General features: G+C 23.8%; 2 protein-coding genes across 19 annotated transcripts in view; one reads left to right on the plus strand and one right to left on the minus strand.

The window, feature by feature from the left end:
• LOC126895570 (uncharacterized) overlaps positions 1–6,274 on the minus strand; it is a 9,757-nt gene extending 3,483 nt beyond the window's left edge. Inside the window, exons 1-2 of one of the 3 annotated variants that reach the window (XM_050667581.1) lie at positions 5,909–6,274; positions 4,340–4,770 (exon numbers count right to left, since the gene is read on the minus strand). In XM_050667581.1, the coding sequence (XP_050523538.1) occupies positions 4,538–4,770; positions 5,909–6,086 (411 nt within the window). In that variant the 5' untranslated portion in view covers positions 6,087–6,274 and the 3' untranslated portion in view covers positions 4,340–4,537. Of the gene's footprint in view, positions 1–4,339; positions 4,774–5,908 lie in introns of those variants that run through there. The other 2 variants (XM_050667580.1, XR_007701673.1) reach the window with 2 other exon arrangements.
• A 3,022-nt stretch (positions 6,275–9,296) lies between these two features.
• The window catches only part of LOC126895567 (uncharacterized), a 17,921-nt gene continuing 12,743 nt past the window's right edge, over positions 9,297–14,474 (plus strand). For 13 of the 16 annotated variants that reach the window (XM_050667563.1, XM_050667565.1, XM_050667566.1 and 10 more), the window contains exon 1: positions 9,297–9,441. In XM_050667563.1, the coding sequence (XP_050523520.1) occupies positions 9,375–9,441 (67 nt within the window). In that variant the 5' untranslated portion in view covers positions 9,297–9,374. Of the gene's footprint in view, positions 9,442–10,652; positions 10,728–14,474 lie in introns of those variants that run through there. The other 3 variants (XM_050667564.1, XM_050667569.1, XM_050667577.1) reach the window with 1 other exon arrangement.

Consider the following 14,474-nt stretch of genomic DNA (forward strand, 5'->3'; position numbering starts at 1 on the left):
AACTTTTTCACAAAAAATTAATTTTTTTAACTTAAATTTTGAAAATGTTCCGGAAGGTCTGACACTTTTATATATATCTTAAATTAAAGCTAATGCTAATATGCTTTATCATAAAAAAAAAAATTTCGGACTTTATCTTATCTTCATGGTGAAAATGGCTACCGAATGCTATTTTTGTGTGAAAATTTTCGATTTTGTATTTTCCATTTTTAACTTTATTATGCTATAACTTTTTGAAAAATGTATGAATCATTACAATTTTTTTATGAGAAGTAGTATTTATATAGATCTTTCATTCGACATACTGTTTTTATAAATCGGACCATTTTCCTATATACGGGGGGGGTTTCAATCTAAAAAATGCATATAGAAAGTAGAACTTTTTCAACTTAAATTTTAAAAGTGTTCCGGAAAGTCTGATACTTTTCTATATATATTAAATTAAAGCTAATGTAATATACTTTATCATGGAAAAAAAAAATTTCGGACTTTATTTTATCTTCAAGGTGAAAATGGCTACCAAATGCTATTATTGTGTGAAAATTCTCAATTTTATTTTTTACATTTTTAACATTATAATGCTATAACTTATTGAAAAGTGTATTGATCAATATAATTTTTTTATGGGAAATACTATTTTCTAATAATCTCTTTTTTATTCGACATACTTTGTCTTAATCAGGATATTAATAAGGAACTAGCAGTTTATGAAGCTTTTGGAATAATCCACCAATTTTTTAAAATTAAACACTATCTAAAGATTTGCATCGAAGCGTTTTTTTTTGATAGTGATTTTAATCACTGTCAGATATCATTATACTTGATCCAACTATGCCACGTCACCACTGTGCCGCGACCCCCCTGTGCTGGGTTTTTTTTTTAAATTTTACTGTCAGGGAGAGAAGTATTCTTAAGAAATCACACTGTAAATACAGTGTGATTGCTTTAACTAAGCCTCACTAAATTACTTCGAAAGTATTAGAAGTAATAAGTATTTCATTTTTTTGTATTTAAATTTTTTTGATCTATTTTACTTGTATTTGAATTCCGAATAATTTTTGACTGTCGAATAATATAAAATAGTTTTTAAATGAACATTTTTTTTAAATCTAATATCAAAAATTTGAGATTTCTATTTGGAAGTCTAAAGTTGATATGAGATTTTAATATTAAATGGTAGCCGACAATTAATTTTTTGTTTAAACCACCACCTCAACAACAAAGAATCATTATTGTTAAAAAATAAAATAATAATAAAATCTTATATTTTCGAATATATTTTGTGAGGTGTAATTAAAAACTTAATCTGTATTTATATTTTAACAAAATATTATAAAATTTAAGTCGATATGTATAATTATATAAATAAATTTATTTTGACCCAACATTTTTCTATGAATATTTTAAAATATTAAATATGAAGTGTAATATTAATCAAATATATAATCCTACAAATTAAATATAACATTAAAACTAATACATATTGTAAACATTTCTCATCACGTGATTGAATGTTAAAGGTGCAATTACTAAAAAGACTCATTTCGATCTCTTTGTGATTTTCGGTACTTTTTGATGAGATTTGAAAAAGATTCTTGTATTTTATCAGAAAATTCCCCTATATGTGTACCACTACTGAATATGTATAAAATACTTTATTTTGTATCAGTTGTTAGTTACCAAAAGTTAATAAATCAGTCGAATTGAGGACAATAGTAACATTTAATATTTATTTGATAACTCGTTATTTAAAAAGTTGTGTTTTAGAATATAATTTTAAATAAAAATAAAAATTTACTGAAAATATAAAATAGCGATAGGAAAAAAATTTGAAAATTTGAACTCGCCAATGATTTGGGACTTTTTTTGAACACATTCTTCATTAGATAATTATGTATTTTGATCTATTAGATTTATGTAGTCAGTTAAATTTTTGGTATTCAATATGTAGACATCCACAATGAATATGATTAGTATTCACAAATAATATTATGCTATTGTTACTTTTCTTTTTGGAGAAATACTATATAAGAGTAATTAACAATATGAATTTAATTTCTTTTTAATAGTAACACGTTACTATTAATATTTTTTATATGAGTGCCAATTATTTTCACGCTGAAATGTCGATTATGGTATTGTGAAAACAAATTAATAATAATATAATACTAAAAGAAAACTAAAATATCCAATGAATTTTACAAATTTATCATCATTTAATAAAGGCTTTGCCTTGTCGATAAAGTGACTCCTCTCTGACACAAAATTATTCAGTGAAACAAAAGACGCACAGTTCCAAGATATGTTTCTTTATACTGGTTATTATATTATGGTCACACCCAGAGAAAAACCTCGACCTATATAATAAATTCATTGTTCAATTTGATAAAATATTATTGAACCTATGATAAATTTATCAATATGATAATTTTTTTTCTTGTCTTGAACAATAATTTATAAGAATAATTATTTTGTTCGTATTAATAAAACATTATCATAAACCCTTGATAAAATTTGCCTATCAAAATTGATTGAAGTTTTTCTTTAGGTGTATAATACTGGCTATATGATACTGGAAGATATTGGTTTCTTCCCAGTTATTTTTCTTTCGTTACCTTCATCAGCTTTTTTTTCTCGTACTTACAAATTATATATATAAAATATTATAAAGTTATGTTTATTAAAGTACATGTATTTAAATTAATTGTTCCTAATCTTAATATATTTAAGCTTTTTTTTTTTTTTTTATGTCTGTTGCCACTTTTTCTCAGTTTTCACTGAACCGATTTCTTTCGACAATATGTCAAAAGATCGCAAATCGTATCTAGTTGAAGACATTACCCTTAAAAATTGAAAAATTTTCCCCCGTTCCACGCAAATGGGGAGAATATCCAAAAAAATTACAAATTTAAAAATCGGTAAATTTTGACTTTTACTTCAGTTTTTTTTTTTAAACTTCTATAACTTTTTCAAATATTAACAAATCAAAATAATATTTTTTTATATTGAAACCTTAGATATTTCTCTTTCATTTGATATCATTTTTTTCTGAAAATCTAACACTTATTCTTCTCACAGGGGACATTTAAAATAATAACTTTTTTACAAAAACTAACTTTTTCAACTTAACTTTTCAAAATGTTCTGGAAATACTGCGTCCTTTAAACATATGTCAAATTAAAGCTTATGCCATGCACTATAAAATTCAAAAAAAAAAAAATTGTCTCGACGACCTATCTTCTATGCGCAAATGGCAATCGTATTCTGAAATATGTTTTTTGTATTAAAATTTTGGGTTTTGAATTTTATTTTATTTTAAAATATCTTATTAGGGGAATACACTGATTTTCATGAATATTATATAATTTAATTAACATAGAATACGAAACATAGTGCGACGAAAGCGACGAATAGTTGCCGAATCAGTAACACTCGTGTCTTTCACGCATAGGGTACAAGGTTCAAATCCGTCTGTGGCAATTAATATTTTTGCATTTTTTTTTGAGTTAGAATAAATATTTCAAATCATTGGATATTTAACTCATTTAGATTCAATAACTTCAATAAATATAAAGGATCCTATCACTATAGTCTCCCCTCGTGAGAAGAAATTTATATTCATGTTAATATTATTTTACTATATAGTTTTTTTTGTGGCTTCGATTTATTTTGCCAACCCTCACTAGACCTACTTTTTTCAACAATATGTCAAATGATTAAAATTCGTATTTAGTTTAAGTTATTACTCTTAAAAATCGAAAAAATATTCCTTATTTAAATAAAAAGTAGCTTAACCAGCTTTTTCCATACAAACAATTAAAATCAATAATTTCTAATATTTATAAAGTATTTATTGTCGAATTAAATTTAATTTAGATATGATAAAAGTATTCAACTACAAAATTAAATCATTATACTTTGTAATTTAATAATTTTTTTTACTTTATTTGTGTGTGCTACTACTAGACTATAATATTCCAAATTTGTTGGTAACATGTTGCTATATAAATCATTTCTAAAAAAAAATGATTTTTAGTTTCACCTCAATTTAACGATAGATTTTTACAATTATAATCAAATTTTATAATACGCTCAATTGAGTAAATCTTTTTAACAACAATTTTTTTTGCTTGAAATGCTTGAGGATATATCCATGTTTGCAGTGAGTTCTAACGTTTAGGACTCATTGCAGAGTCCATCTTCAGAGTGATGGTTGCTAGTCGGTGGCTGCAACTATACTGGTGGCTTATCTTGATAACAGTCTGCTTTTATAAAATTGACAACATCTAGTTTTTGACTAACGTTGTTTACCGTATCCGGGTTTTTGACTAATGTTGCTGACCGTTTCGGGTTTTTGATTAATGTTGTTGACAACATTTCAATTTTTGACTAAAGTTGTTTACGGCATTCTTGACATTTCGGTCTTCCTTTCCTACACTGGCAATTATTTGTTATGCTGATTGTAGCCTTTTCGTATATTGAATTATTTTCGGTGTTGTTGGTTGATTTCCTTTTTGTCTGGTGTATGATAGGGTATCTAAGTTTTTCTGATTTTCCATCCATCTTCTCTGTTGAAATTTTCCGGACATTTTTCGATTTCTATTGCTTCCTTGTACATCCGTTTGCTAAAATGACTTTCTTTGTTTAGTATTTTTACTTTATCGAATTGTGGGCGTTCATCGTTTCCGCCAAAATTGACCGTATCGTTTCCGCCAAATCTGAATAAGGTCGTTTTTTCGTTTCCGCCAAACTGATCTTCTACCTGTCTATCTACTAAAAAATTTAAGAACCATTTAGCTTTATCCATGGTAGGCAGATTCCCGTACCAAAATTTTATCACATAAATACACTTTTATAAACAAAATATGGCGTTTTACCAAAGGTAAATAAATTATAATAGATAACTGTCTTAAGTATGTATATATATTTTTGTAATAAATAATAAAAGTATAGTTTATAAAAAAATATAGTCATCAAAACATTGAAATAAAATTCTAATATTAATTATAAGCTTAAAAAATATTTAATATATGAAATAATATAATAAAAAATAGATCTATCAACGAAACAATCAGACATGTCTTCTGGATTTAAAAAAGTTAACCCGAAGGTACCTTTTAACCATTCACATGTTTTATAAGCATTACTCAAACCTTACTCTTAAAGTTTTCTGTACCAACTCTGGGTTAAGTGAAATCTACAACCAATTATAGTAATTAATGGCCACACAATTAGAGCAGCTTTGTGAATAGAAACTTCGAAATCGACAGTTATATTTTCAGGATACAGTAATAACTTTTTTTCAGTGCATTTATATTTTATAACCTCAAAAGCTTCTTTATAAGTCTCTATAAATTTATTTTTTAATAAACAAAAAACAAGTGGTACATAGTAATTGTTTATATATCCGTGTATGGTAAATAATTGTACAAAATGTTTTGGGCAATACTGAAAAGTTCCATCTACATATATTGATTTGGAATTGCAAAGAAATTTGAGGTTTGTATCACAAGAAAAAATAATAATATTTTTCTCATGATCGTTGTGTAATAAAAACTGTTCTTCGCGCGTTGTTAGTATTTCTGTATGATCAATAATTGTATGTAATTCACTTATAGATTCTGGATTAGTAGGAAAAAATTGTCGTCTAGTGCGATAAATAGTTTGGCGAATACATGACACATCCGTTGTCGTAAAATTATTATTACTTAATGTTTGAATTTCCCCTAAAATTATTTTTTGCGGTCTTTGGCAAATATCGTCTACGGCTTTGCGTTTACAAGCGCCTGCTAATTTTTGTCTCATAATTATGGGATCAGAACAAGGGCCATTACATGTATGTTATATATTAAAACTAATTTAAAATAAGGTCAGCTTTAATCAATTTAACTAAAAATTTTAAAAATACCTGTTTGATCAATAATTTCATCAAGCTCATTCACGTGAATGGTACCTTTGCATTCTTTTACAAAACAACGCCAACGTATGTTACCCGTTTGTATTGCTTTATATGCAAAACGATACTTAAAATTATTCAATAAAATCATTTGTTGGCCCCGCTTACTTCTGATATATTCAAATGACATTTTAATTAAAAAAATAAAATAAAAAAGAACGGATGGCAAAATATTTATCGATATACCGATCAGTACACTGCTATCTAACTAACAATAATAGAATAGGAAAAAGTTCGATTAAATGATAAGTAGATAATTATTATCGGGTTATTTTGGCAAATATTTTAACCAGTGGTTCTCAAGCTTCTATTTGTAGACAGGTATAAACTATCGGTTTGGCGGAAACGAAAAACCGACCTTATTCAGATTTGGCGGACACGATACGGTCAATTTTGGCGGAAACGATAATTTCCCCGAATTGTATGTCATGTCCTCTGTTTTTGGCATGTTCAGCTACTCCAGATTTTTCTATTCTTTGGTACTGCACGTCTTTTTCATGTTCTTTTTTTATTCTTGTCGCAATAGCTCTTTTTTTTAGATATATAATCATTAAAATTAATTAAATGCTAAATATTTCCATTGTAGAATCTTTTTAAACACCAAAAAATAATAAGAAATGATTACTATTTTTCTTAAATAAAAATAGTATCTATTACGATCTATTACGATAAAAATGTCAAAAAAATCAAACTTTTCTGATAAATATACTGTAAATAGTAATTATAAAATTTCCTGATTGCATATCAATCTTAAAAATTTCATTTTTTTCTATTTAATAATGTCAATGTCAAATTTGCAGAGCTAAATGTTATGGTAATAAATTCATTTTTTTTTTTATTAAAACTTTTACTTTAAAGGACAAAAAAAGTAGGTTCAAAATGATTACTTTTAACATATTAAAAATCAAAATCAATAATAATTTGAAAACAATTAATTTTAAAAATTATGTAATATATAATTAAAAGAATTACTAATCTGGGTATAATTAAGGAAATTGTGTCAATTAGGAAATCTTACTAAAACTTGTGGGCCTTATTTCCTCTATTTCCGATTATAGCTACTTCTACGAATAATTGATTTGTTTAATAAATTGATTTAATTAAAATGATTTTAATTCAAAATTATATTTTAGGTAAATATGTTTGTCTAAAAGGCAAGTGTAAGGGTCAAACCTTTCTTTTGTTATTTATTACTGTCCATTCGATCTACCGTTCGCTAACGGATGGTTCCTATCATCCGTCGTGAACGAACGTTTTTTATTGTTCTAAACGGTCGTCCGTTCNAAAAATGCCTTTTATTGAAAAAATCACTTGAAAACCTCTAATATGAGTTTTTTTTATCGTTTTATAGAATATTCTTCGAAAATTCGATGTCAAAACCTTAAAATACTGTGCGCCTCGATTAAAATTTTTCCAAATAATTTTAAATTTTCAGAATATTATTTTTTTATACTAAAATTCGAAAAAATAAGGACCACCCTAATGTATATTAACTCAATAATTTGAAACTTTAAATTTTTAAATCTAATAAACAAATAAAGGTATATTAAAAATTCAAATGACATTTACTATTAAATTAAAAACTCAAACATTTTATTAAATTCAAAATATGTGTTCTCATTTAAAAAAACAAAGTTGACACCCTTATCAGGCATAAGGGATGAACTTAAAAAGTATTACATAGTTAATAATCCAAGAATAATGAGTAACTAAGGATAATCGAAAATAAAAATGTTTAATTTATTATTATTCTGTAAGTAATTGAGTGGGTTATGATAAAAAAAACATCCAGTATACAATGTATTTTATGGTTGCATTTTTCATGTAAATTTTATTAAATAATGTGATTTTTGTTTTTATTACTCAATTATTTCAAAAAAGGTCTCGCTGCATTTAATGAGATAGTAAACAAATATTATGTATCACTGATGCGCTGTAAGTTGCCTTGAAATAATTTGGAAACGCATTTTATAAATGAATATAAAAAAATAAATGTGAAAATATGATAACATAAATATACATAACAATTTTTAATAATAAAATTTAATGATCAACTAGTGATTGATATAGTTTATATTATATTACACATAGATAATAGTACTTTTTAAAATAATTTTTAATATTTAACTAAAAATTTTTATTTCTAACTTTCAATCATTTTTTTAAACTAATTTATGTTTTGTATAACAACATAATTAATTGTAATAATATTTATTATAATAAATATATTTTTATTAATAAAAATATATATTAAATATTTTTTTTATGTTCCTAATTCAATTAGGAAATCTTACTCAAACTGGGAGGCCTTAGTTTCTCTATTTCCGATTATAGCTACTTCTACGAATAATTGATTTGTTTAATAAATTGATTTAATTAAAATGATTTTAATTCAAAATTATATTTTAGGTAAATATGTTTGTCTAAAAGGCAAGTGTAAGGGTCAAACCTTTCTANGAATCCGTTCGACGAACGGACGATTCAAAAATAGACCCCCTGAGCATAACTATTTTTCTATATTGCTGGGATGTTGATCTAACCCATAACTCCCAATCAGGAGGACCAGACTATTCCAATAAATTAAGATCAGGGTATGGTAACTAAAATGCAACTTAGTGCATTGGGTGATAGGAGTGCCACCTACCCTTGCCACATTTCAAGAAACCTAATTAATATAATTCGGTAGGAAGTGCGCACATTGGATCAACAGATCTAGATGCATGAGCAGTTTTTGACAATTATAACAAATAGAAATAAAACTGTATGTAAATAATTTATATGAATTTCATATAGTCTGTGACAATACGTTTAACATTTCACATAGAATGAAAAATATATTATGATTTTAATATTATAGATAACTCAATATACTGTACTAAAAATAACAATCAGTTAATAATTACTATTTGGTAATTTATAATTTATAAATTTATTTCGTATAAATAATATTTTTAATCTTATTTTATGTCTAATATTTTAATTATTTCTATTAAAATTTATAATTAATTACAAATGATGTTATCCTATAAAATTTTTAAAGATCAAAAAATTTACATTCCGACCAACTTGGGAAACTTTATTTTCCATAACGTGAAAGATAAGTTATTATTATAATTATTATTATTATTATTATTACCTATTTAAAAATTGAGCAATAATTAATTTTTTATGAGTACAATGCATACTTTTATGTATACTGTACATAAAAAAGATAAGTTAAAAAAAATGTATTACGTATGCTATGACGTTATTGATTAAAAAAATTGTTTTATTTTTAACATAAAAAGTAAACAAAATTAAATTTTTGTAGTTTAAATACCAGTGTTAATAAAGAATTTATTATAAATTTTTATAAAAAAAATTTTGTAATTAAATTTGTTATTATAACTTTTTTTTGGTTACACTAAAGGACTTGAAAATGAATTCAGCAAAATTATTCAATACATTAACTATTCTTTTTGCAATATTTTTTCAACTTTTATCAGGTAATAAATATTTAACACATATTTACCTTATTTAAAGAATAAAAAACAATTTTTCATAGTTATAATTATGTTTAATTAATATTAATATGTTTTTTTCGTTCATTTGATTTATTGTACTCTTGAAAAAAATGAATTCGTTAAATTAAAAACTGCATACTATTATAATTCCACCTTGTAATTTTATGATTTACTCATTTCATTATAGGCAGATATATGACAAATTTTGAGGGGGTTATAATTTTTAAAATAACTATAGCAAATAGATATACAGAGTAAATTTATTTACCACGAAACACTTAATTAATCAAAAAATAATATTATTAGAATTTAATGTATATTATTTGGTTTATTTTAGTTACATACTCTAAAATATTTTTTAATTTTATGTTCATCTTTTATACCTTATATGTGCGTCAATTTTTTGTTTTAATGGTAAAATTCATAACATCAAGTTAATTTAATTACTAATTAATCATTAAGTTCTTTTTAATCAAAATTAATAATGTATTTAACATCCTAAGAACATAAATCGAATAGTTTTTGAATGACTATCAAATAGTTCGAATAGTGGACAACTATCGAATAGTTTGATAGTTACTATTCGATATTTCCCATCACTAATATATACTACTAATTTGTACAAATTATGTTGTCATAACAATTAATATTACTGAATTATTAGTTTTAATAATATATCATTGTTAGTTAGTTAAATTAAAAGGAAATTCGTATATTTTTGTTTAAATTCGATGTGCATTTAGTGTTATGTATCAGTGTAAAACTATCATCAATAATTGCTATTAATATTACCAAAACATATTTTTATCTAATATTTAATTATACATTTATAAAATTTTGAAAAGTCAATTTTAATTTTAAGATTTTCTTGATTTAGAAAAAAATATTAGTTGTTAATACAAAACCGGGCATGTTGCGATGTAGTGGATAGTTTGGTAATTTTTTTTTCTCGTTGAGAATGGACTAGAACTATTTTTTAGCATATTATATTATCAAAAAAATAATGAATTTTATCAATATAAAATAATTTATTTCTTTTGTTATTTATAATTAAATTACCATTATTAGTAAAATATTTTAATGTTCATGGTATTTAAAGATATTATTACCCACATAGCAATGAAATATTTCTAGAATATTCCTAGAATACTTATTTTTGATATTAAAATATTTCTAGAATATAACCNTAAAGGACTTGAAAATGAATTCAGCAAAATTATTCAATACATTAACTATTCTTTTTGCAATATTTTTTCAACTTTTATCAGGTAATAAATATTTAACACATATTTACCTTATTTAAAGAATAAAAAACAATTTTTCATAGTTATAATTATGTTTAATTAATATTAATATGTTTTTTTCGTTCATTTGATTTATTGTACTCTTGAAAAAAATGAATTCGTTAAATTAAAAACTGCATACTATTATAATTCCACCTTGTAATTTTATGATTTACTCATTTCATTATAGGCAGATATATGACAAATTTTGAGGGGGTTATAATTTTTAAAATAACTATAGCAAATAGATATACAGAGTAAATTTATTTACCACGAAACACTTAATTAATCAAAAAATAATATTATTAGAATTTAATGTATATTATTTGGTTTATTTTAGTTACATACTCTAAAATATTTTTTAATTTTATGTTCATCTTTTATACCTTATATGTGCGTCAATTTTTTGTTTTAATGGTAAAATTCATAACATCAAGTTAATTTAATTACTAATTAATCATTAAGTTCTTTTTAATCAAAATTAATAATGTATTTAACATCCTAAGAACATAAATCGAATAGTTTTTGAATGACTATCAAATAGTTCGAATAGTGGACAACTATCGAATAGTTTGATAGTTACTATTCGATATTTCCCATCACTAATATATACTACTAATTTGTACAAATTATGTTGTCATAACAATTAATATTACTGAATTATTAGTTTTAATAATATATCATTGTTAGTTAGTTAAATTAAAAGGAAATTCGTATATTTTTGTTTAAATTCGATGTGCATTTAGTGTTATGTATCAGTGTAAAACTATCATCAATAATTGCTATTAATATTACCAAAACATATTTTTATCTAATATTTAATTATACATTTATAAAATTTTGAAAAGTCAATTTTAATTTTAAGATTTTCTTGATTTAGAAAAAAATATTAGTTGTTAATACAAAACCGGGCATGTTGCGATGTAGTGGATAGTTTGGTAATTTTTTTTTCTCGTTGAGAATGGACTAGAACTATTTTTTAGCATATTATATTATCAAAAAAATAATGAATTTTATCAATATAAAATAATTTATTTCTTTTGTTATTTATAATTAAATTACCATTATTAGTAAAATATTTTAATGTTCATGGTATTTAAAGATATTATTACCCACATAGCAATGAAATATTTCTAGAATATTCCTAGAATACTTATTTTTGATATTAAAATATTTCTAGAATATAACCAGAATATATTGAAATATTCTCACAATGTTCTCAGAATATACTTTGGCAGCGAATATTACATTCTCACAATATTTTAAAGGTATATTTCTAAAATGTTATAAAAAATATATTGTGACAATATTTTTAAAATGTTTTATAAATATATTAAAAAAATGCAAAAAAATAAATCGCTACGCGGGATTTGTTGAACTCTGTACTTCTAGCGCTTCGGACTCGTACGTGACCCACTGACCCACAGGTTGCTTCGAAAGAAATAGGATAAAAAAGATTATTTAAGGTAATTCAAATGGTTATTTGTCTGTTAAGTAATTCTTCTTGTTTAAAAAAATTCAAAGTAAATACAATTTTATATTCAATTTAGATTAGATTCATATAATTTTTTTGAAAATCGGCGATCCAATCACCATGATTTCTCCTTGTAAGTTAGAAACTGACTATTATTGTTGATAATATAGAAATATATTCTAACTATAATAAAAAAACTTTTTAGGATTTTTAGTTTCACAGGACAATAATAAGATATAATTGCGTTGATAAAACTAAAAAAATTTTAACTCGATAGGCCTGCAAATAATAGCAACAAGGGTTTTTTACTGTCCCTAACTTACTTAGCTTAATTGAATTAAGTTAATTAAAATTGATACTAATTAGAGAAAATGGCTGTTTACTTATTAAAGATTTAGGAATATGTATATATAATACATAAGTATTATATAACAAGATACCAATATCATCCAAAGATGTAACTAAAGGGAGAAAAGAGGATGGCTTGTGTCTCTTAAGTTACCTCAGTTGGCCAACAAGATATATATTTATAATATTTAAAAAATTATATTGATAATATATTCAACAAATATTTCAAGTTAAATATTCTATATTTATTTTAATTAATATATTTTCATAATATTTATAAGCAAATATTTAAAAAGATATTTTTTAAGCACATTGTAGAAATATTTTCGGTGTAATATACTGTATTTATTCTCTTTAATATATTATCAAAATATACATAAACAAATATTTAAAAAATTATATTGTGAGCATATTATGAAAATATTTCAATAGAATATATTTTTTATTATGTTTAAGAGATATTGTCACAATATTTTATTCAAAATATTTTAAAAAGTATTTTGTAAGAATATTTTGACAATATTAATATATTGAAATTGCTATGTGGGTACTGTTATAGTAATAATAGCAGTAATTACAGACAAATATCGGAAGTTTAGCCCCTAAATTATAGGAGCTCTTTTTTAACATTATAAATAATATAATTGAATTTATATTATATATATTTATGGTTAAATAATTGTATTTGTCTAATCTTTTCATTAAATGTTCACTTATAATTTACTTTTTTTATTAATAAATTTATTAAAAATTGATCAGTCAAAAAATGTTTTTGTTAATAATTTATTTATCACGTCATATTTTTTATAATTAATAATTAGCTATTAATAAGATAAAAATTATTTTGATCTGGCATCATTTGCCAGATCAAATTATTTATATATTCAAATTAATTATTTATTATATCTTAAACCTTTGATTATTGATATGCAGAGTTAAAGGCAAAAAAATAGATAAATTGTTATAAATCAAATGTAAAGTACATACTAATTTATAACTTAGACACTTTGACTTTTTTGACAGATAAAGACCATACATAAAGTATGGTAGTTTATTAGAAGGGCCGTGCTAAAAAACGCCAAAAAAATATAAATGTAGTTTTTTGTTTGGCGTAAGAAATATTTAATTTTAAAATAATTTTTTATATCAATCTATGTTATTGATTTTGTAAATACAAGATATTTTATACCCACTCTTTAAACTTAAATTTAAAGTGTAGACAAATGGTATTACACCGACTCAAATACACTAATTGGTCGGGGCACTCAGTATTTTCTCCTAAGTGGACACGACTGGGGATTTAAAATGACAACTTTTTCACAAATAATTAACTTTTTCAGCTTAACTTTTGAAAATGTTCTGGAAGGTCTGACACTTTTATATATATCTTAAATTGAAGCTTATGTAATATACTTTAATTTGAAAAAAAAAAAATTCGACCTCTGGACTTCGTGGTGATAATGGCTACCAAAAGCTACTTTTGTGTGAAAATTCTCGATTTTATAATTTACATTTTTAACTTTATTATGCTATAACTTTTTGAAAAATGTGTAGATCAATACAATTTTTTCATGAGAAGTAGTATTTATATACATCTTTTAGAACTGTTATTAGATATTTGAACTATAACTTATTATTAATTTTACTATTAAATGGAGAATGGTTTAAATAAAATTTCGATAGGTCAATAATCAATGTTGTATAAATACTTTTTGAGTTTAGTTATAGGTGAGCAGGGTTCAGAACGTCTGTACATTATAGTGAGAATAGAACATAAACACTACTTCGATCCCTCACCTTTTCTAAATCTATAAATGTAAATACCTCCAAAAGTAAAAATTGTTATCGAAAATTCAAAAATTTATTTAATTCTCCATTTAAAATAGTAAAAATAGTAATATAAGTAATAT

The sequence above is a fragment of the Daktulosphaira vitifoliae genome, unplaced genomic scaffold (genome assembly GCF_025091365.1).
Source record: "Daktulosphaira vitifoliae isolate Bord-2020 unplaced genomic scaffold, ASM2509136v1 Scaffold_1, whole genome shotgun sequence".
Classification (NCBI taxonomy): Eukaryota; Metazoa; Arthropoda; class Insecta; order Hemiptera; family Phylloxeridae; genus Daktulosphaira; species Daktulosphaira vitifoliae.